Raw genomic sequence first — 19,574 nt, 5'->3', positions numbered from 1 at the left:
TACTGCACGGTGAAATAAAAGTGATACCAATGTTGAAACAGAAACGGGAACACCCACGTTTCCCGGCCGCGAGCACGTAAGGCTATACCCGTTAAGAGTATGACGTCAGTACGTGCGTGAGCCTGCCCGAAAATGTTCTCCCGTGTTGTTGGATTTCGAAGGAGCACAGCAGGACTTTGCGATGAAATAATTCATGTTTACACATGAAGAAACCAAAAACAAAGCGCATGTTCGTAAACTGAATGTATTCTCATTTCCGCTGAGTTGTGAAACGGCGTTTTTTGGAGACTCCAAGGGGAAGTTTGTGTGATCGTATTTCCCGGAGTGATGTCGAATCCTGGGACTCGGAGGAACGGGTCCAGCATCAAAATCCGACTGACAGGTAAAAAAACGAGACTGAAAGAAGCCGCGTTTAGTGCATGTGTTGTCTGGAATGTAGAATTCTCTGTTGTTAATAGTTCTGATCAGTAACCTTAACGAGACATTGCGAAGTGCCGTCTCGACACTGCTGTTTGCCTAAACATCCGGTTTTTGTGTGGCAGACAGCAACACAAGTGCTAGCTTATTAGCAGAGATGCTAGCCAAATTAGCGAAAGGACAGCCAAAAAGCAGTGCAGTGTCCTGTGGATTTCACAGCTTAGACAGCCGACTGGTCATGTATTGGGCTAATTGGAAACACCGACGCTTCAAAGCTACGCATGGAAACTTTAGGAATTCGTAACACCATCTAGCCAGCTGGCGTTAGCTATTTGTAACATTGTAGTTAATGTTGACCGCTAACGCCTGCTAGCTACACCCATTTTTTGGCTGGCCCCCAGCGTAACCCGTCGCTTGACCTGAATGCGACGAGCTCTGTACAAAGGATGAAAGCAAATATCGAGGAGCAGCCTTTCTGAAAATTGATCTGTTGGTGCGTTTGACTTGCTAGCCGGCTTTACCAATGACTATTGATTAGCATTTCGTTGCTGTGTCAGCTTGTGCTAGACAAATGCCTGACTCCATGAACTTATCACTTCCTACAGAGGCTTGACACGTTTGCTCTTAGGGCTCTCTGCTCAGGTATTTCTGTTTGGTTTTAGGTCAGCCTATACATATGCAGGGCTACAGGAGTCTCTCTGGTGCACGCACACGCACGCACATACACACACACACACACGCACACAGCTGGAACAATGGTTTAACACTGTAGCCAGTGTAACCCTGCAGGACATCCAGGGGGTTCTATTCAAATGGAAATGACCACAGACATCTTCTGATTCAAAGCTTGCAAGCACACAGCAGAATAAGCTTAGTGGCTGGTTAGAAATCTCCTAGATGTGGGCACCCCAGGGCTGGAGGGGGCTTTGAGTGCTTGATACTGATTAAAAAAAAACCTTTTTCTTCATCAGTATGTTAATATTATGCTTCTATTTGTACTTGTTACTCTTTCTGTCTCTTGAACATGATAGAACTATTATTCTGACAGATTAACTCAGATGGTACACTTATAGATCTTACACAGTACAACTCATTTTGTTTGTTGATTGGTTAGCCTTTATTATTATAAGTGTATATTGCAGTTTAAATTAAATGTCCATCAGTTGTAGCCCTATAGTGTAATAGATGCCTCAAAAGCTGTGGTTCCTGATTCTGTTGCCCTGTGACCTACAGTAAGGGCTATAAGTTCATGAAAGAAACAAAACTAATCACAGACTTCTGACAGAAAGGATTAGGTACATGAAATGTAGATTTTTAAAGTTTTTTTTTAACTTGTTCCTGTAAAGTAGGAGGATTACATAAATGATTAATAGCATGGTGACACAGCTGTGTTCATTTATAATGGGTCTAGTATTATGTTGTGTTTTAAATCCACCATATACAATTCAATAAACTAACACTTGACAAACTTTTAGCAGCAGAAGGGACAAGGCAGATAAAGTGTTTATTTGTGTGTGGGCTTGTGTGTACTTGTGTGTTAACCAGTCACTTGTCAGTTCAGTCTGGATTCAACCAGAGGTTATTACCCCTGACTGTGCCCCGCCCCCACAGGTATGAGGGGAATTCTAATTGGGTGAGGAATGTGTGATGAGCCAATGGGAGTCTGGTTAGCTGGTACAATACTTTGTAGAGCCTGTCAAAGAGTTTGGTTTGTTGGCCTACACCAGAAAGACCCGTGTGCCTGTGGCCATGTTTGTCTGTGGCTCAGATCTTAGAAGCTGATTCCTCTTCACGTGGACAGGTTTTAACTAGCCAGGGTGGGATTGATGTCTGTGGAGGTTTTTTGGTTGAACTTAAGTTGGCTGAAGAAGAAATGCTACAGGTGCAAAGCCTCTGTCCCACTGGCCAAAAAAACCCCTCTTACACCTGCTAACATCTGGTATCTGTCTCCATTTGGAATGGCTTTTCAGTAGACTTGACACAGGTCTTTATCACCTCCGATCAGCTTAGATGTGAGTACAGTAATTTGGCAGCAACTATTTATACATGGAGGCTTTTTTGCAAAATGCCTGCTGCTATTTTCAAACTGCTGGAAGGTGCAATGTTTGTTAAAAGGCGAATTGCCTCAAAATACCATTTTGAATTAAATTAATCAATTCCCAGCCTACAAATTATAAACTACAGGCTTAAGAAAAATCTTTATTCGATACCAACTCCCACTAAAATCACACCATTATCATTTGAATGTTTTAATGAATGACATTCCCTCTTAATTTCGCGAATCACATCACAATCGCAGTATCAGTCAAAATAATCACAATTAGATATTTTTTTCCAAATCGTGCAGCCTTAATGGAGGCAATTAAAGCTTGTTACCGCCGACTGTAACTCAGGAAACTTTTGGTCACCTTGGCCACAAATACAACCCGTCTGCATTCAGGCAGCAGTGCTTTAACATCCTTTAATCAGTGCTGAGTTAGAAAAACAGACTGAGAAAAGGTGTGAACTCGAAACCAAAGCACAACTTTCACTGTCATCCATGATGCTTTTCCTGCACCAAAGAGTATTGAAGCACATAACTTCCGGGAGTTTTTTTTGGCAACACCTCTCACATATCTCTACTGCGTTCCCTGCGTTTGACATGTTGAATTAGACACACGAGAAAAATACAAAACAGGAGCAACTCGCCATGGGAACAGGATCAATCGGCGTTTAATTAGCGGCTTCATCTGGATGTTATTACATTTACGTTATACTGGTATGTGCACTGGGAAAGTGGTATAAGAAAACTGCCAGGGTAACCCATTGTAGTGTGGTCTTGTGAAATGAAAATGGAAAGTATTTTGCTTTCGAGGCCTTTGCAGTAAACAAAACCAACCTAAATCCTTTTTAACTCCTTACTAAAGTATCAAACGCTGTCCAGTGTTTGGGATTTTTATCAGCAGCGGGGGAGAGCGTTGTCGTACCTGGCTGCTGGGCACAGGCTCACAGATTGTTGTGAATATCAATTTCAATATGCTAAACTTAAATATGAATAAATTAGCCCCCGTGCCAAAAAAGATGGGGTGAAATGAATAGTTTAAATCAATTCTTTTTTTGAAATGTTATTGTTAATAAGTCTGTTGTTTGTTTGTTTTTTCATTAATCCGGAATTTATTTTCTTTATAAAATGAAAATTTAACATAAAAAAGAATGATAATTTGGTATTAGAATTAAAAAAAAAAAAAAAAAGAACTGAAAGAAATGACCATCAAACTTTTCCAGTGCCCTGGGTGGTCTCTTGTTTTTCCTCACCAACCATCCAACACAGCATAATGATGTAAATTGTGGAAAAGTACGAAATCCTCCTGTTTGATGAGACTGATTATTTCCACCTTGAAAAGATATCAGGGCAACAAAGATTACTTTCATCACTGATTCATCCAGCTATTATTTTCATATTTATGAATCGTTTGTTGTCTGGAAAATGTCTGCCCAAAAAAAAGTACTGTTTTTAAGTTGCTTCTTTTGTCAAAACAACAGTCAAAAGATTCTTCATCATCCCTCATAAATGACCACAAAAAAAAAAGAAAAAAGCAGTACATCTTTATGTTTAAGAGTCTGGAACCAGCAAATGTGATTTTTGCTGAGTGGAAAAAAAGAGACTGAAAATATAAATGTGTTATCAAACTATATAATTTTTTTTCTTTTGATTAATGGGTTAGTTGTTGTAGCTTTAAAAATATTCAACTTTTTATCGTTTAAGTGAAAAAAAATGTAATTAGTTAAGTGATTAAGTTGATAATGTGTACTGTCCCTCGTAGATAAATAAATATGTAAAAAGTGAATTCACTTTTTTGTCTAATTGATGAGTTTACCAACTATTTCCTCTCTCTGTATTTTCCCTGCTAAGAATGAGGTGATCTTACGATCAATATTGCTTGCACAGTGTAAAATCTGGTGTACCTTATATGGATAAGATAATATTCAAACTCGTGTTTCACTAATTGGAAAACCACCGTCCAATGAGTGTTTAGTTTTTTGTTGAAGCAACACGTGCTGGTCAGGTTTTGGTGCCAGGAAATCGGATTGAACACCGATTTGCTAAAGCACGAATCTGAGGCACCGCCAGGGCAGCAGGTGACCCCGCACACTCGAGAGAGGGGAAGCCAGAGTTTGAAGGAGGACAGAGGAGTACAATGAGGAATATGTAAAAGAAAAATAAGGAAAGAATAAGATTTTAAAAAAGGACAAAAAGTAGCTCAAGTGTGCTTGAGAAAACGGAAAGGGGCAGTCATGGTCTCTTTGAAAGCTGCATAAGCACCTCTAATCCTCTCACTGACTGACTGAGCCTGCAACATGTGAAGAAACACACAAAGACGCTGAAGCACGCACAGTAAATGTAGAAATGTGGAAGACTGAGAATGTGACGATGGTTGAATGAACACACCAATCGATGGGGTGATCCACTGAGGTATTTGTGTGCGATATGAAATGTTCTCGGCGAATATGAAACTCGGATCAACTTTTTCACTTTGGGTGCTAAGGAGCAGAGAAGCCCATTTGTCACCCTCAGTGTTTGTTTGGATGCTAGCGGAGGCTAGGTTAGAAGTAGGTGAGATATTTGAGCATGTGCCCGCCAGCCCCGTCTTTGATTTTCAAGGTGAGGGAGGGGAGGGGAGGGGAGGTCACACAGGAAATGACAGAGTGATAGTCTCACAAAGGTCACTCAACTTCACTTGTAAATCTGTGAGTGCACACTGAAATTTCACAGGCAGGTCTGACCCACCAGGATGTTAAAGTTTTTTTGTCTTGTTTTTTTTACCTTTATTTGTGATTTAGGATTTTATAATGAGCCTCTAGGCTGCTGCAGTAAATAACTGTGCAGATTTACTGAATGCATTCACCAGAAGAATTTGCATTTACTGCAAAAATGCAAACTCTGTTAGGTATTTTCAGAAGAAAACATGTTGTGACTTTTAAATCCTAGAGGATATGCTAGCTTGGTGCGCCTTTTCATCCTCGCTCCTATACTGTTCCTGCTTGTTCCCTCAAGATCGGGTGAATAGAATTCTTCCCCCGCTGGCTCTCTGCAGCATTCAGGTTTTCTAAAAAAGAGCAGACATAAATGCCAAAAAAGAAGGCGACAGCGGGGAAATTGAGAGCCAGCTGAGTTGTTGCTGTGTGCGTCTTTACCAGCCATGACCTTGGCAGAAAGAGGAATTTCCTGAGACACAGAGAAAGGGCCTGTCACATATTCAGTGCCACGGAAGAGATGGTCCGAAGACTGAAAAGAGAGATGGGGTGAAATCAGGGGTGTCCCTTGTCCCTGGCAAGTGATTGGAGAGTGAAAGGAGAGGCTAGCGCCGCAGTGACAGAGAAAGTCTTCCTCTGCTGCTAGTGTGAAAGGGGAGGCAGGAGCACATAAGAAATTTGATTCTCCTGCTCTCTCGTCGCTGTGCGTCTCTTGCTGTGTCTGTTGAAAAGATGATGTCTCATTGTGGAATGTGTGAGTCAAGAGAAGGAGCAGTGGAAGGGGTTGATGAGGAAGAGGGAAGGATATCCTGCAGCCATTCTCCTTTGGTTAATCACAGGAAATAGACGAGCCTGCAGCAGACACATCTACAGCACCACAGTTGCCACATCCTTAACCAAAAGATGAATCACTTATTTCCTCCATGGCTGTCTGAGCTGCCATGCCAGGACTTTATTTGGACCACAAAGAGTTATGGTAACATTTTGGATGGGCTAACAAATCAGTTACAACCACCTAATAGAATATGAGATGGCTTTGTTCCTCTGAGCCACCAACACCTCCATCAATATTCCCAGCGGTGTTCAGTCAGAGGGATTTTAGAGCTTCAGCTTTCCAATTATCAGTCCACCGGTAACTGTCTTAAAGAATCAACTATGTACTTTGTCAGTATCAGCAGTTCTTTTTTTTGGGCGAGTGACCAATACAGATTTTTACCATGTAAAATTGGTTCTTACCCAAAGTTTTTTGGAGGTCTCCTTGCATGGCTCATTACCATAGTGTCCACCCTTTATCCTGACAGGAGAGGAGTGTCGTTGTGTTTCCGTTTTATTTTCCAGCAAAGTTAAACAAACTGTGGATAAATCTCTAGAATGGAAATGTGAATTATGTGTTTCCATCAACTGGTTTGAGTGTTTCAAACTGGCTATGTAGTGCTACCAGGAGGTGGCATGGATGTAACAGAGGAGGAGAATAGGAGCTGTTCGTCAAGGGAAAGAGTAATTCTCCAAAATTGGACAAGTTGTAATTGTTCTTCAGTACCAGCTGGTACTGGACATGCTGCTGCTGTTGAGAGGCGAAGGTAAAGTTTTGGAATATGTATGAAGTCAGTGGTGGAGTAAAAGTTTCTCTGTATCACTCACAGCTGATTTCAAATGTGGAGGTCCATCTCCCATTTTGTGCTTCTGAAATCTTCAAGCCCGCTTGAGAATCTTTTAGCGGAATCAGGAGTTTTTTTCTTCCCCCCAATTTGGCATTTTCATCAACTTTCTCTTACATGTGTTGATGGAAACCTGACTTGTGACTCTACCTTTGCATTGAATCACGGAGAAATCACTTTAAACCACAAACCCATCCACCTCATGCTGGTGAGAAATCAGGGAAAATGACATGATTACTGATCAGTAGGCGTGTTCATCCTCTGAAAGTCAATTTTTAGACTAAATTAGGGTTGAAAACTCAGTCCCTTAATTAAGAGTACACCAATAGAAATCTTCAAGGTTCCCTCCTCAAAGTACATATTCTCTAAGACAAAGTCCATTCTCTTAGGTCAGTGAAAATTAAACAGTTGCTACAAGACTCAGCAGTAGTTTACTCTAACTAAAAGCCTCTGTATACAGCAGTTTAATGACCTCCTCCAAGAAAGTTCTGTTTTCATTGCTATGTGTTGCTGTAAGCGGGATTACACAAAAACTTGCACAAGATGGCACAATTGTGAGAAATGTTTTTTTTTCTGGAAAGTTTACATGGATCTGAAGGGGAAAAAATAAATCTAGGCATATTTACTGCATGATAAATTTGCATTTCTGTACATGCATAATACGGCTTGTTTTTTTGGCGTCGCCGTGTTTCTTAGAAAAGCTCGATGTAGACCTCACTGAAATATGGTGGGAGTATTTCCAGACGTGTCTGGTGGTCTCAGTCGCTGATTTATATGGAATAGAAGAGTGGACCACTGGCTTTGATGGAGGTCTGCTCTCCCTCAGTGCCCTTCTAGCTGTTGTGTCTGCGCTTGATCCCTGAGAGTGGCAGCTGAATCAAGGCATCAGCATCCGCTTTGAAGTCTGTGGGAGAATGAACGTACACTTTTCTGTCAATTCCTCTTTGAATTACCAATTTGTCGTTTAATGACAGAACACATATTTATTTTTGGACTCTGTGAAGACCTGCCCTGCTCTGCCTTTGATTCGCAGCATGTGGGTGGAAAACTCGGGGCGCTGAATGTGACTGGACCAAAGGAGAGCAGCCTCAAACACGCAGCGCAGCAGTCGGAATCAGAGCGCTGCTTGCTGTGGAGAAAGCAGAGAAATTTGACTTATTCCTACATAATAGCAATTGCAAACATGGTTCCCACACATTGGCTCAAGAGGAAATACTCAGAAGTGGGCGATGCAGGGTTTATATTCCAACTGTTCAAGTCGGTCACTGCTTTCCAGTCAGATGTTGTTTGTATGACATCAGCAGAGAATATAAAAACAAATGCCCGACACACGACTCTCATCATGGTAGTCTTGTTTGTTTTAGACTTTTGCTTCCTTCAAACTGAAACTCTGAATTAAATGGCTGGATTATTCAAGACCAGAGCATTGATACGCTTAAGTTTAAGTTTTGATATCATTTATTATCACACGGCTGCGGCGTCTCTCCTCTCTGCGTCAATGCAGTTCCTCCATACAAGCGCAGGCAGTACACACACACGCACACAGGAGTACAGTGCGTTTCTCTCATCCTGTCTTTTTGATCCGTTGACTTACTTCATTAGCGGGATGTTTTATGAAGTCCCCCAAAACCCAATGCATTTATTTTTGTTTTCCATGTATAAATTCCCCCGTGATACCATTTTCACAGCAGAAAGCTGCATGTGGAGGAGACTTGTTAATGACGGAGTCCATGAAAACAGTGGAATGACATCGACAGCGACCAGATGTGCTTAAAGATTAAACAACTGTGTCTGAGTCTCTGTCAGAAACTGTCAGACCTTCTCAGCATTTGCATTTCTTTTGTTGTACTGGCTCTCTCACTGGTGTTTTTGATTACTAAATACAGGCGCAAACTCATAAGAGGAGAAAAAGTTGGGGTGTTGGAAGTTACTTTACTTAGTACTTTTACATTAGCGTTTCATACTTGTCGATTTAAGAGACTTGTCTTATGTTCTCTTTTGTATAGTGCTATTGCTTTTAAATAAAGCAAAGTAACGTTATCGAAAAAATTGTAGAATGCACAATACTTCTTATCCGATGACTCGATGAATCGCCAGAATAGTCAATAGATTACTCGATAACTAAAAGCATCGAGCAGCTGCAGCCCGAATTATTAGTTTGAAGAGGAACTCCAGAGAGAAATCATTACACGAGAGAGACACTTTCTCTCATGCTTGAAGCTGCTTCTTTGTGTTTTGGATGAACATTTTTCAGCAATGTCTTCCATCGTTCTTGTAAATCAAAGCTAATTTGTACTTCATCTTCTTTGCTATCCGTCAACATTTGACAAAATGCAGAGGAGAGATGGGAAGTGTGTGTGTGTGTGTGGGGGGGGGGGTCTTGTTTTGTGTTACAGAGGGAGTGGCAGCAGGAGTCATGTCACAAAGAGACAGCAGTGTAGGGATGCATAAGTAACAGAAAGCAGCAGTTCATTAAAGTGAATCATTAGCATATATGCTCATATTGAGCTGTAACCATACACTAAGTGCCAATTCCATCTTGTCTCTCCACTGTGGTACTGATACTGCATCCTACTTATTAAACCCAGCACATCCTGACGCACTGATTTCAGATTAGCCAGCAGTAGCAGCTATTTTCCACTCACATGAAAACATTGGGTATCGAAATGGTGGTAGAGCCACTTCGAGGGGCGGGATAAGGTACTGATTTTTGTAACTAATGTACCTGTCTCATAGCCTATTGATAATTTGGGGTTGGTTTAAACCCCAATTAGACGAGCTTCCCAGCATCTTTTTGACTCTCACTGGCGGCAAAGAGAAAAGAGACCCAGGAGGGGAAAGGTCACTGTTTTTCTGACTACAGCTCTGCCGCTATTTTGGACTCGAAGATGACTAAGAAGGATGTGTCAATTTTTGTGAAGTTGCCACATACTTGCCAATAATCTTGTAAATTTTTTAGTCCAAAATGGCGGAGATGCCCCATACTGATGCTGTGATCGAGCAATCGGTGAACTTTCCTTTCCTGTCAATGCAAGTTCTTTGTTGCTGTTAAACGTAGCCTTGTGACACTGGCATCAGCCAGATTGCTGGTCTGGGCCTGCTTCACACCACACGCGCTTCCTGGTACAGAAATAACACACAATAGGCTCAATATTTTCCTCGCACACTTAAAGGTTCCCCCTGGCTTGGTCAGTTTGAGCTTTGGTCTCAGAGTCCAAGATGATGATGTGGCAGCGAAGGCATTCTCTCACTCTAGCTGTGGGCAACTGGTGTATGTGTATGCAGCGATCTGCTGACACTAGCCTATACTTTACTGCTCTCACTGTCTGCCTGTCACATAATTTTTCTGCTTATTACCATCCTCTGGCATTCATGTATTACCCAAACTAGCATTCTGTCTTCTCAGGCACTCCTCTGAACACTAGCAATCAGTTGTCACTACCTACACACTTTAAGATCATTAGCATATTTGTGTGTGCGTGGCATTCTGTCCATAATGTTGTCCTCTTCTTTACAGTACTATGTGCCAAGAACCTCGCAAAGAAAGACTTCTTTCGTAAGTATTCCTTTTATTGGGCTGACATTCATATGTATGGAACTTGGTATATGCGTGCGTGCGTGCGCGCGCGTGTGTGTGTGTGGTCAAAAGCCATCCTGTAAACACTTTGTCAGTGCCATCTGTAGAATACCAGGATTGTATTCCACCTTGCCTTCAAAGTAAAGACAGCTGTGTTGTAGTGATAAAAAGTTAAGTCACTCTGAGTTCAGCCTACAATCAGACATTTGTAGTGGCGGTAAAGTTCCTGAGGGCAGGCCACATTTTAGTTTGTCAGCCAAAGACTGCAGGACTGTGGTTTCAACTGTCACCATGCTTGGAATTACTCTATGTACTGCTTTAATTCATCTCCTGCCAGCATGCAGTGATATTTTCAGGTGCTGTTAGTCACTAACCAATACGTCTGTAATTTAACATGCGCACAATTGATGGGATCAGTCATAAAGGTTTTGGCGATATGACATACATGACAAAAGAAATGTGTCTGAAGCGCAAGACTGAAACATGAAAGTGTGTCAGGTTTTACTAAGTCAATGTCATTTCAACACCAATATTTCCCCCAGTCTGGTACTTCATAGTATAACTCCCATCAACCTCTAATAAAATGATCGATTGGACAACAGAATAAACACTTAGTTATTACAATTCCTTTTTAAATCTAGCCATTTGTTCCAGCCAGCATGGAGAAGACAAAGCGGCGACTGAAGGAAATAAACAACTTATGGCATGCTTTATTTAATTTTTTTCTTTTTTTATTTGTCTGAAACCACGGTGAGGAAGTGAAATAGCCCAAAAACTTGCCTGATTGAGCAAGTGAATGGAAAGCTTTTTTTTGCCTGATGTGGCATTTTTACTTTGGCAATCACTTGTGGTCTGGCCTTGACTAAATAGTTGTTCATTTTATTTATTGAATGCAAAACCCTTTTTGCTGTGGTCATGCAGGCCTACCAGATCCATTTGCCAAAGTTGTGGTGGACGGATCAGGTCAGTGCCACTCTACAGACACAGTCAAGAGCACACTGGACCCCAAATGGAATCAGCACTATGACCTGTGAGTCTCCTGCACCACACCTACAACTGATGTGATTGACGTAGCGTTCTACTGTTGCGATGTCAAAGATATCGTTTCCCGTTTTAAACGGATTGTTCCTTCGTTTTTACATGGTAATTTTCCAGAAACGGGTGTTTTAGCACGGAAGAGTAGTGAGAGTTTTATTGAGAGAGACACTTCAGGCCAATGTGATGATACAAGTTCTCATATGTATGTAGTGGTGGTGTTGAACTTTTTCCTGGACAGTCACACCTTGAATGCTTCCAGACCGCCAGGACATGTTGAAAGACCTGTGAAGAGAGTGGAATGTGATAAGTTGTCTGTTTTTTCAGCTACATTGGAAAGACAGACTCCATCACCATCAGTATATGGAACCACAAGAAGATCCATAAACGACAGGGGGCTGGCTTCTTGGGCTGCATACGACTTCTTTCCAATGCCATTAGCAGACTAAAAGACACAGGATGTGAGATTTTCTGAATACGAACCCTTGGCATAAATATGTCAGGTTGAAAATAAAACACAAGAAAAATATACTTAGCATGTCTTCTTTCCTTTTCCTTCAGACCAGCGTCTAGATTTATGTAAACTGAACCCATCAGACAGTGACGCAGTGCGTGGACAGATTGTAGGTAAGGCTGGACACAAACGCACAATTTACGCTTGCCTCAACATGACACTTTTCTTTCTCACTCACTGCCGACTCTCTGACCTTTACATCACTATTCTCGTTTCCAGTGAGCTTACAGACACGCGACCGCATCGGTAGCGGAGGCCCTGTGGTGGACTGCAGAGGGCTGCTGGAAAATGATGGGTGAGTTAACAGATACTAATACTTTTAGGGTCAAATAGACATCGCGAGTAAAAAAACAAAAAATTGTTAACATTTACATGTTAACATTTGGTTCAGCTAACTCTCTAACCCTTTTTATCTGCTTGGCTAGGAGAAGTGACAACCTCTGTTGGAGCTTGTTCCAGTAGATTTCTGCAACACAGTTTATTTTTATGCTTCTTGTTTTTATCCTTTGACATCAAAAAAAGAAACATTTGTCCCATCATGTGATTTCAGTAAAGTACAGAGACTTCTGTGTGTGTGTGTGTGTGTGTGTGTGTGCGTGTGTGTGTGTGTGTGTGTGTGTGTGTGTGTGTGTGTGCGTGCGTGCGTGTGTGTAGGCCTGTGTTTGAGGGATGTTTCAGTGAAGAGCCTCTGCCCTACTCCGACCCCACTGGTGCGGCGGGTGGTGGGAACTGCCGTCTTGACTCACCCAGTCAAGAGAGCCGTCTTCAGACCCAGCGAATCAGAGGGCAAGATTCCAGAGGTCATGGCCACACCCCTCAGAACAGACCTCACGGGCACCAACCGCCTGACCTACCAGAGGGATACGGTCAGTAACTTTCGGGTCACAGTGTGAAACGTGTCACATCGTTCTCTATTAAAATGTTTTGTCACTGTTGTTTTTACATGTTACTGTTTTCTTTTTGAAACAGAGCAGCGAACAACAGTCCAGGGCCAGGTGTACTTCCTTCACACGCAGACGGGCGTCAGCACCTGGCACGACCCTCGTATACCGCGGTATGATTACACCCCACTTCCCTAATGTCTTGACAAAGCTCAACCCTCAGTTAGATGATCTTTAAATGAATCCCACGAAGAAAGAAACTCTTTGCAACAACAAGGAAAAGGATGTAGAGAAAGATATTAGAACATGAAAGCACAGAAAGAAAATACTACACGCAATCAGTGTTGTGGTTGGTGCCACAAATTTAGCTTCTTTTTAAAACAACGCAAACTTCTTCTTCCTTGATCATTCTTTTGAAAAAAACAAAAACAAACTCAAATTACTTTCCTGTGCCTCCAGAATCAGAGTTCATGTCAGTATGGGGGGTTAAGAAGAACGTACAGTATGTCAGAATTCTAGTTGGCAGATTGAGGTGGTGGTAGAGGGTTTCTACCAGCTGGAATCTCAGTCTGGTTTCTTGTTGTTGGTGCAGGGACCTGGCCAGTGTGAGCTGTGAAGAGCTTGGTCCGTTGCCCGTGGGCTGGGAGGTCCGAAGCACTGTGTCTGGCCGGATCTACTTTGTTGACCACAACAACCGAACCACACAGTTTACAGACCCACGCCTACACACCATTATCAGGTACCGCTTACGCACAAGCTCCAAATACATTGAACAACAAATAGAAATGCAAAACTTCAAATTTACTACTTGACCCCAAGTCCAACAGTTTCACGGGCCTTTCAGACAAGATCCACATCATTAAAGTGCTCACCGTCACAGCACCATCCAAGGTAACTGTCAACTACACGACAGAGGTCAAAACAGGATCACGTAATCCATGAAGACAACACGTCTCCAACATACAAGTGACCTTCAAATATCTGCATTAGCCCACTGAAGTCTGTTCCAGTGACAAACAGCTGTCAGGTCAAGGCCTATGTGGGGACGACCAACAGCTTCTCTCAGGCTGAAATTCTCCACTTGTCCAAGCCACATTCATCATCAACTGCTCTCAGGCTGTCAAGCAGATGCAGCAGACCAATGTTCCAACCCTGAGCCAATCCTCGGACACGTCCGTTGTAGGCGTGCGGCTGATTTTCTGAGTTGCCCTCTGGAAACTGCTTCTGGCAATTTTACAGCTGCAGCAATGCGCAGAATTGACATGCCAGCTTGCAACATGCCTAGTGTCTCATCCCTGTTGACTTGTGACATCTGCGGGATTGTGATGTGTGGCAGACACAGGTGATCATGGCTGCATACGTGCAAGAGCTGGATTATCAAAGAATAGAAATGCTCCCTAAACATATTTGTGGAGTAACTGTGAGAGAATGAAGGTCTTTGAGCGCACTGAAGGAGCCTCTGTGCTGTCTTTTTTTAACAGACTGCAGTCTGCTGCAAAGCTGGAACTGTTTAGTTGTGTTTGTCTGTTTTGTTCTCGTTCTTATGCACCTGGGTGGCAGGCATCAGACACATATGAAAATGCTGTTTTCAGGACTAATCTGTTGTTAATCTAATCTGTCACCACTGTAATGCAGAACTCCGACTGGATCTGAACCTGACCTACTAACGGTCATCAGCTCTGTTAATAAGGCTGGATCATGTGGTTTTATGGAAGTGTGGGTTTATCGTTGATTTAGCCTGTCTGGGGGACTGCAGTATGTAATCCAGTGCATCGCACACATACGTACATATACCTCCTCCTTTCTCTGTGTCTGTCATCCATTTACCAACTACCTCTCATTATGTTTTCCTGCCTCTAGCCAGCAATCCCAAGCAAAGGAGTCATCCCAGGCCCCCCAGATGGATGTGGGGGGAGAAGAGGGGGGAGTTGGAGGTGTGAGTGGCAGCGGAGGAGGAGAAGGAGATGTAGCAGCGCGCTATGAGAGGGACTTGGTCCACAAACTGAAGCTGCTCCGCCATGAGCTGTCCCTGCAGCAGCCTCAAGCAGGACACTGTCGCATCGAGGTGTCCCGGGAGGAGATCTTTGAGGTGGGTGCACGTGTGATGCAGGAAGGCCCAAAAATAAAAGGTTGTGAAGACATTGCATCATCAGTCACATGAGCGGCGCCAGAGAGGTTGTACAAATGCGCTCGCTGTCACAGCGGTGTGGGGGGAGTGGGTCGTTCCTGCGAATGTTTACGTTCATACACACACATCCTCCTGGTCGGTGACTCATCCAGCAGCAGCCACAACAACCTCAGCGTCTCTCTCCTGAAGTGCTGCACCAGCTTTCATAGGAACTGTTGAGCTGAGCAGCACTTACATGAGCTAATTGATGCCCCTGAATGTTAAAAATTGTGCTTGTGCTTCTAGGAGTCATATCGGCAGATCATGAAGATGAGGCCCAAAGACCTGAAGAAGCGTCTGATGGTGAAATTCCGGGGAGAAGAGGGCCTGGACTACGGTGGTGTGGCCAGGTGATTGTTTATCTGAGTAGCACTGTGTGATCGAGCTATTTTTTTTCCTCTAAGCCATCACCTGCATATTTGTGCATCTGCTTTTGTTGCCTCCATTTCTGTCACCAAACTTGTTTTAGCGTCATACATGTCACATACCACAAGTTCATCTTTTCTGAAACAAATTACAGCAGACAAAAAGCAAGTTTGTCATACCTCTGTTCTGTGGATGTCATGTATGCCTACGTGCCAGTCACACACATGGCCAGAGGCACTGAGCCTCATTCATGAAATTTTTGTCTGCACCAATGCAGTTTTATAATGTATCCTTTGAAACCTTCAATCACTCGGGCTTGCGAAGACTTTAATGTTTCAAAAAAGATACACAGTAGATGTCAAGAGCAGGGAGTAACAATCGGCATCAGGCTTTAAGACCAAAGTGAAGGTTAAAATTCTTCTAGTATGTAAATAGAAATTTGCATTTAAAAAAAATGTGTTCTTTTTAAATTCATGAATGAGGCCCCCAATGTTTTTGTGTTGTCTGTCCCATCCTCGTGAAGGGCAAATCTCAGAAAGGCCTCAGGTCAAATATTCAAAAGGTCAAAGGTCAGCTTCATTGTTATGATGTAATGTTTTGCAAAAGCACAGTGCCATCGCAGTGATGTCTTGAGGGAATAAGAAGTTCCATTTCCTCCAAAAATCCACTCAAATCTTTTATCAAATCCCCTTTGAGGGGCTGCACCACATACAGTATAAGACTGGAGTCTGGACCAGTGGTGGACTAGCTGGACTTTCCAAACGGTTCACATTTTAGAGGAGATTGTGTGTCTTTTTTTTTTTTGGAACACTGTTCTTCCCTCATGAAATCACTAAGGTGATGTTGAACAATGGCCATAAAAATATTGATGATAATGTCACATCGAAGGTGAACCTTGACCTCTTTGAGTTATGTCAGTGAGTTTGTGGGTAAAACCAACACATAGGTGACCCTCACGCCTTCACATTCATTCATGTGTAGTAACCGGACGAGCTCACGCCCACAAATACAGCGAGCGCTTCACGCAACTGCCTCTCACTACTTCAGTATGAATATTTTAGCAAACGCGCCGCGTCGAATGATTAGTGGCTCTTTAAGTTGGGGCTGAATTCCTCTGATGTTTGTTAACAATCTGTAGGGAGTGGCTGTACCTGCTCTGTCATGAAATGTTGAACCCCTACTACGGCCTGTTCCAGTACTCCACAGACAACATCTACACACTACAGATCAACCCCGACTCCTCCATCAACCCCGTGAGTACATGCCTGTGCACGCGCACACACACACACACACACGGTTGAACTGAGTCAGGCGTAACCTTGGACCCTCTCTATTTCTCTCTCGCTCTTTCTCTCTCTCTCTCTCTCTCTCTCTCTCTCTCTCTCTGTCTTCATTTCAGGACCACTTGTCATATTTCCATTTTGTGGGTCGAGTTATGGGGTTGGCGGTTTTTCATGGTCACTATATCAACGGGAGCTTCACGCTGCCCTTCTATAAACAGCTGCTAGGCAAACCTATTCAGCTCAATGACCTGGAGACCACTGATCCGGAGTTGCACAAGAGCCTCGTCTGGATATTGTGAGCAAACACACCTGCACGAGTCACTTTGACAGCTTTTTATCCAGGATACACCATCCACACGCTAAAGAGCTGATTTGGGTTTAAGGTTTATTTAGTGCAGCGAATTATATTGGCTGTTTTTGTTTTTTTTAATCCCTCATTTCAACAGACAGAAACACACCTATTTACACAAGTGCATTTGTTCAGAAGACTCCAAAAATTAGTCGTAGACACATTACACAACTGACTGACTAACAGATAACACAATAACAACAACTAAACCACGAAACTATCAACCAAAACACTCACACACACACACCCTTCCGGCTACAAGGAATGGTAGGACCACTTAACTCATAAATGTGTGTGTTCATAACAGAGGGGATTCATTAATGCAGGGAGTTGGTATGTTTCCTGACACATTCTGTACACGATGATGAAAGCTCATTCAGCCAGCATTTCTGCCGCGCTGATTTTTTTTTTTTCCGATTTCCTCTTCATAAGAATACTTTTTTTTTTTTTTAGAACGGCAGCGAATAAAACCAAACACTAGAAATGTAGGTTACATCAAACACCTAAGATTTGGGTTTGAACTGTGTCTCGTTGCAATCATCTTGTGTGTGCAGAGAGAACGACATCACTTCAGTCCTCGACCACACGTTCTGTGTAGAACATAATGCTTTTGGCAAGTTCCTGCAACATGAACTCAAACCTAATGGCCGTAACATCCCTGTTACCGAGGAGAACAAGAAAGAATACGTAAGGTAATGACATCACCCTCCTCACGCTGCGCTCCAGGCTCACAGCATTTTTCTAATGATCCAATGATGATAGTGTTCATTATACTGCAGTGTTCCTGACTGAACCTCACCGTGTTGCTTAGGCGGCACATTCATATTAATGTATCAAGCATGTTTTGGTGTGTTTTTTTCCCCTCAGACTTTATGTAAACTGGAGGTTCATGAGAGGAATTGAAGCGCAGTTTCTGGCGCTGCAGAAGGGATTTAGTGAGCTCATCCCCCAACATCTCCTCAAACCCTTCGACCATAAAGAACTTGAGGTACCTTTCTTGTCTGTAGACGGTAACATAAATAAGAAGCCAAGAAGGGCATGTGGATAGAGAATATGATCTCAGCCTCATGTTAAAAAAAAAAATCCTTTTTGCACCGTGTTGTATGGATTTGCCCCAAAATGCAACAGGATCTTCCTTGGCTCTTGCTTAACCTCTCCACCAAGTTTGATGAAAATCGGCTTCTGTTTTTTTACGGTGTCCTTCTAAAATTCAAGTAAACACTGATCACGCAACCTCCTTGGTCGATTAACAAAAACAAACAAACAAAAAGAAATGTATTGCTTTTGTTTTTCTGGGCATAAAAGAGGAAGAATGTTTCCTGTCCTCATGATGGGGTCACATATATCCTGTCCTCTTCTTCCGTCCCTCTAACCCAGTTGATCATCGGTGGACTGGGAAAGATCGACCTGGCAGACTGGAAGACCAACACGCGTCTGAAGCACTGTACAAGTGAAAGCAACGTGGTGCGGTGGTTCTGGCAGGCAGTGGAGGACTTCAGCGAGGAGAGGAGAGGACGCCTCCTGCAGTTCGTCACGGGTTCCACCAGGGTCCCGCTGCAGGGGTTCAAAGCGCTGCAGGGTGGGTCATGCACTGGTTCAGAGACTGCACACACATTGTACACACATCTGTGTTTTAGATCTCCATAATCTACGGATTTATTAGTTGTTTCTTAAGAATGAACAGTGTTCTGTGCACCAGAGTAGAGCAGTGATAACTAGAACGTATGTGTGTAAGGCTCTACAGGTTCTGCAGGACCAAGGCTCTTCACCATTCACTTAATAGACGCCAACACAGACAACCTGCCCAAGGCTCACACATGGTAACAACACACACGAAAACACGTGCAATTTTTATGCCAACAATATCTGCAAAAGGCTGACTTTCTTTATTTCTGCATGTAGTTTCAACAGGATAGACATCCCTCCCTACGAGTCTTACGAGAAACTCTACGAGAAACTGCTGACGGCTGTGGAGGAGACCTGCGGCTTCGCTGTGGAGTGATGAACCCACAACTACGTCGACATGAACACCATCACACTTGCACTTGCATTCAACTATATGACATTTTAAAATGTATACACACACACACACACACACACACACACACACAACAACAAAGTATACGTAGAGTATACTGAGCAGCCAAGCATGACAAGAACACAAAGTTGCCTCCTGTGAACTGTCGGGGTGGGGTGGGGGGGTGGGGGGGTTGAAGGAGGAAGCACAGCAGGAGGGGAGAAATAACACAAGAAACGAAGGAGAAAAAAAAAGTATTTTAAAGATTTTTTCAAATGTTTTGAAGAAGCATTTTTATCCTTGAGTTTTAACAAGCTATGATGTCAGTTCCTCAGAATGTCTACCGCCACAGTAACTCCTATTAACACCCGATTTTTTTTTTTTTTTGGGGGGGGGGGGGGGGTAGAGAATCGGCCAAACACACACAGGAGCCTGCGAACAGAGACCTTAAAAAAAAAAAAAAATCACACGTGTGAGGAACAAAGCGGGGACATAACGTCTGTGTCTGACAACCTGATTGATTGACAAGTATTCATGCTTCATGTTAAACCACTGTCGTGTATCTGAATGTGTATG

At 42.9% G+C, this 19,574-nt stretch overlaps 1 protein-coding gene across 2 annotated transcripts; it reads left to right on the top strand.

The window, feature by feature from the left end:
• Positions 1 to 110: 110 nt before the first annotated feature.
• On the top strand, positions 111 to 19,346 carry smurf1 (SMAD specific E3 ubiquitin protein ligase 1). Of its 2 annotated transcripts, none has more exons than XM_086184549.1 (18): positions 111 to 382; positions 10,327 to 10,365; positions 11,308 to 11,416; positions 11,749 to 11,882; positions 11,983 to 12,048; positions 12,155 to 12,230; positions 12,590 to 12,801; positions 12,905 to 12,989; positions 13,409 to 13,555; positions 14,677 to 14,905; positions 15,230 to 15,333; positions 16,488 to 16,602; positions 16,749 to 16,927; positions 17,536 to 17,673; positions 17,849 to 17,969; positions 18,359 to 18,560; positions 18,726 to 18,801; positions 18,884 to 19,346. In XM_086184549.1, the coding sequence occupies exons 1-18, from the start codon at positions 328 to 330 to the stop codon at positions 18,981 to 18,983; spliced, it is 2,187 nt and encodes a 728-aa protein (XP_086040675.1). In that variant the 5' UTR covers positions 111 to 327; the 3' UTR covers positions 18,984 to 19,346. The 2 variants fall into 2 exon arrangements, with proteins under 2 accessions (XP_086040675.1, XP_086040674.1); XM_086184548.1 differs by having other exon boundaries at positions 18,717 to 18,801.
• Positions 19,347 to 19,574: the final 228 nt, after the last annotated feature.

The sequence above is a fragment of the Aulostomus chinensis genome, chromosome 18 (assembly GCF_037954235.1).
Source record: "Aulostomus chinensis isolate RoL2024-O1b breed Wild chromosome 18, RoL_Achi_v1.0, whole genome shotgun sequence".
NCBI lineage: Eukaryota > Metazoa > Chordata > Actinopteri > Syngnathiformes > Aulostomidae > Aulostomus > Aulostomus chinensis.
The sequence above is the reverse complement of the archived record's forward strand: the minus strand, read 5'-3'. Positions and strand labels throughout refer to the sequence as shown.

What these genes read in the sequence shown, in the direction of transcription:
- smurf1 (XM_086184548.1), top strand. Translation starts at nt 328, where the DNA reads ATGTCGAATCCTGGGACTCGGAGGAACGGGTCCAGCATCAAAATCCGA. An exon ending in AGTGCGTGGACAGATTGTAG is followed by an intron (nt 12,049 to 12,154) that starts GTAAGGCTGGAC and finishes TCTCGTTTCCAG; the next exon opens with TGAGCTTACAGACACGCGAC. An exon ending in AAGAGCCTCGTCTGGATATT is followed by an intron (nt 16,928 to 17,535) that starts GTGAGCAAACAC and finishes TTGTGTGTGCAG; the next exon opens with AGAGAACGACATCACTTCAG.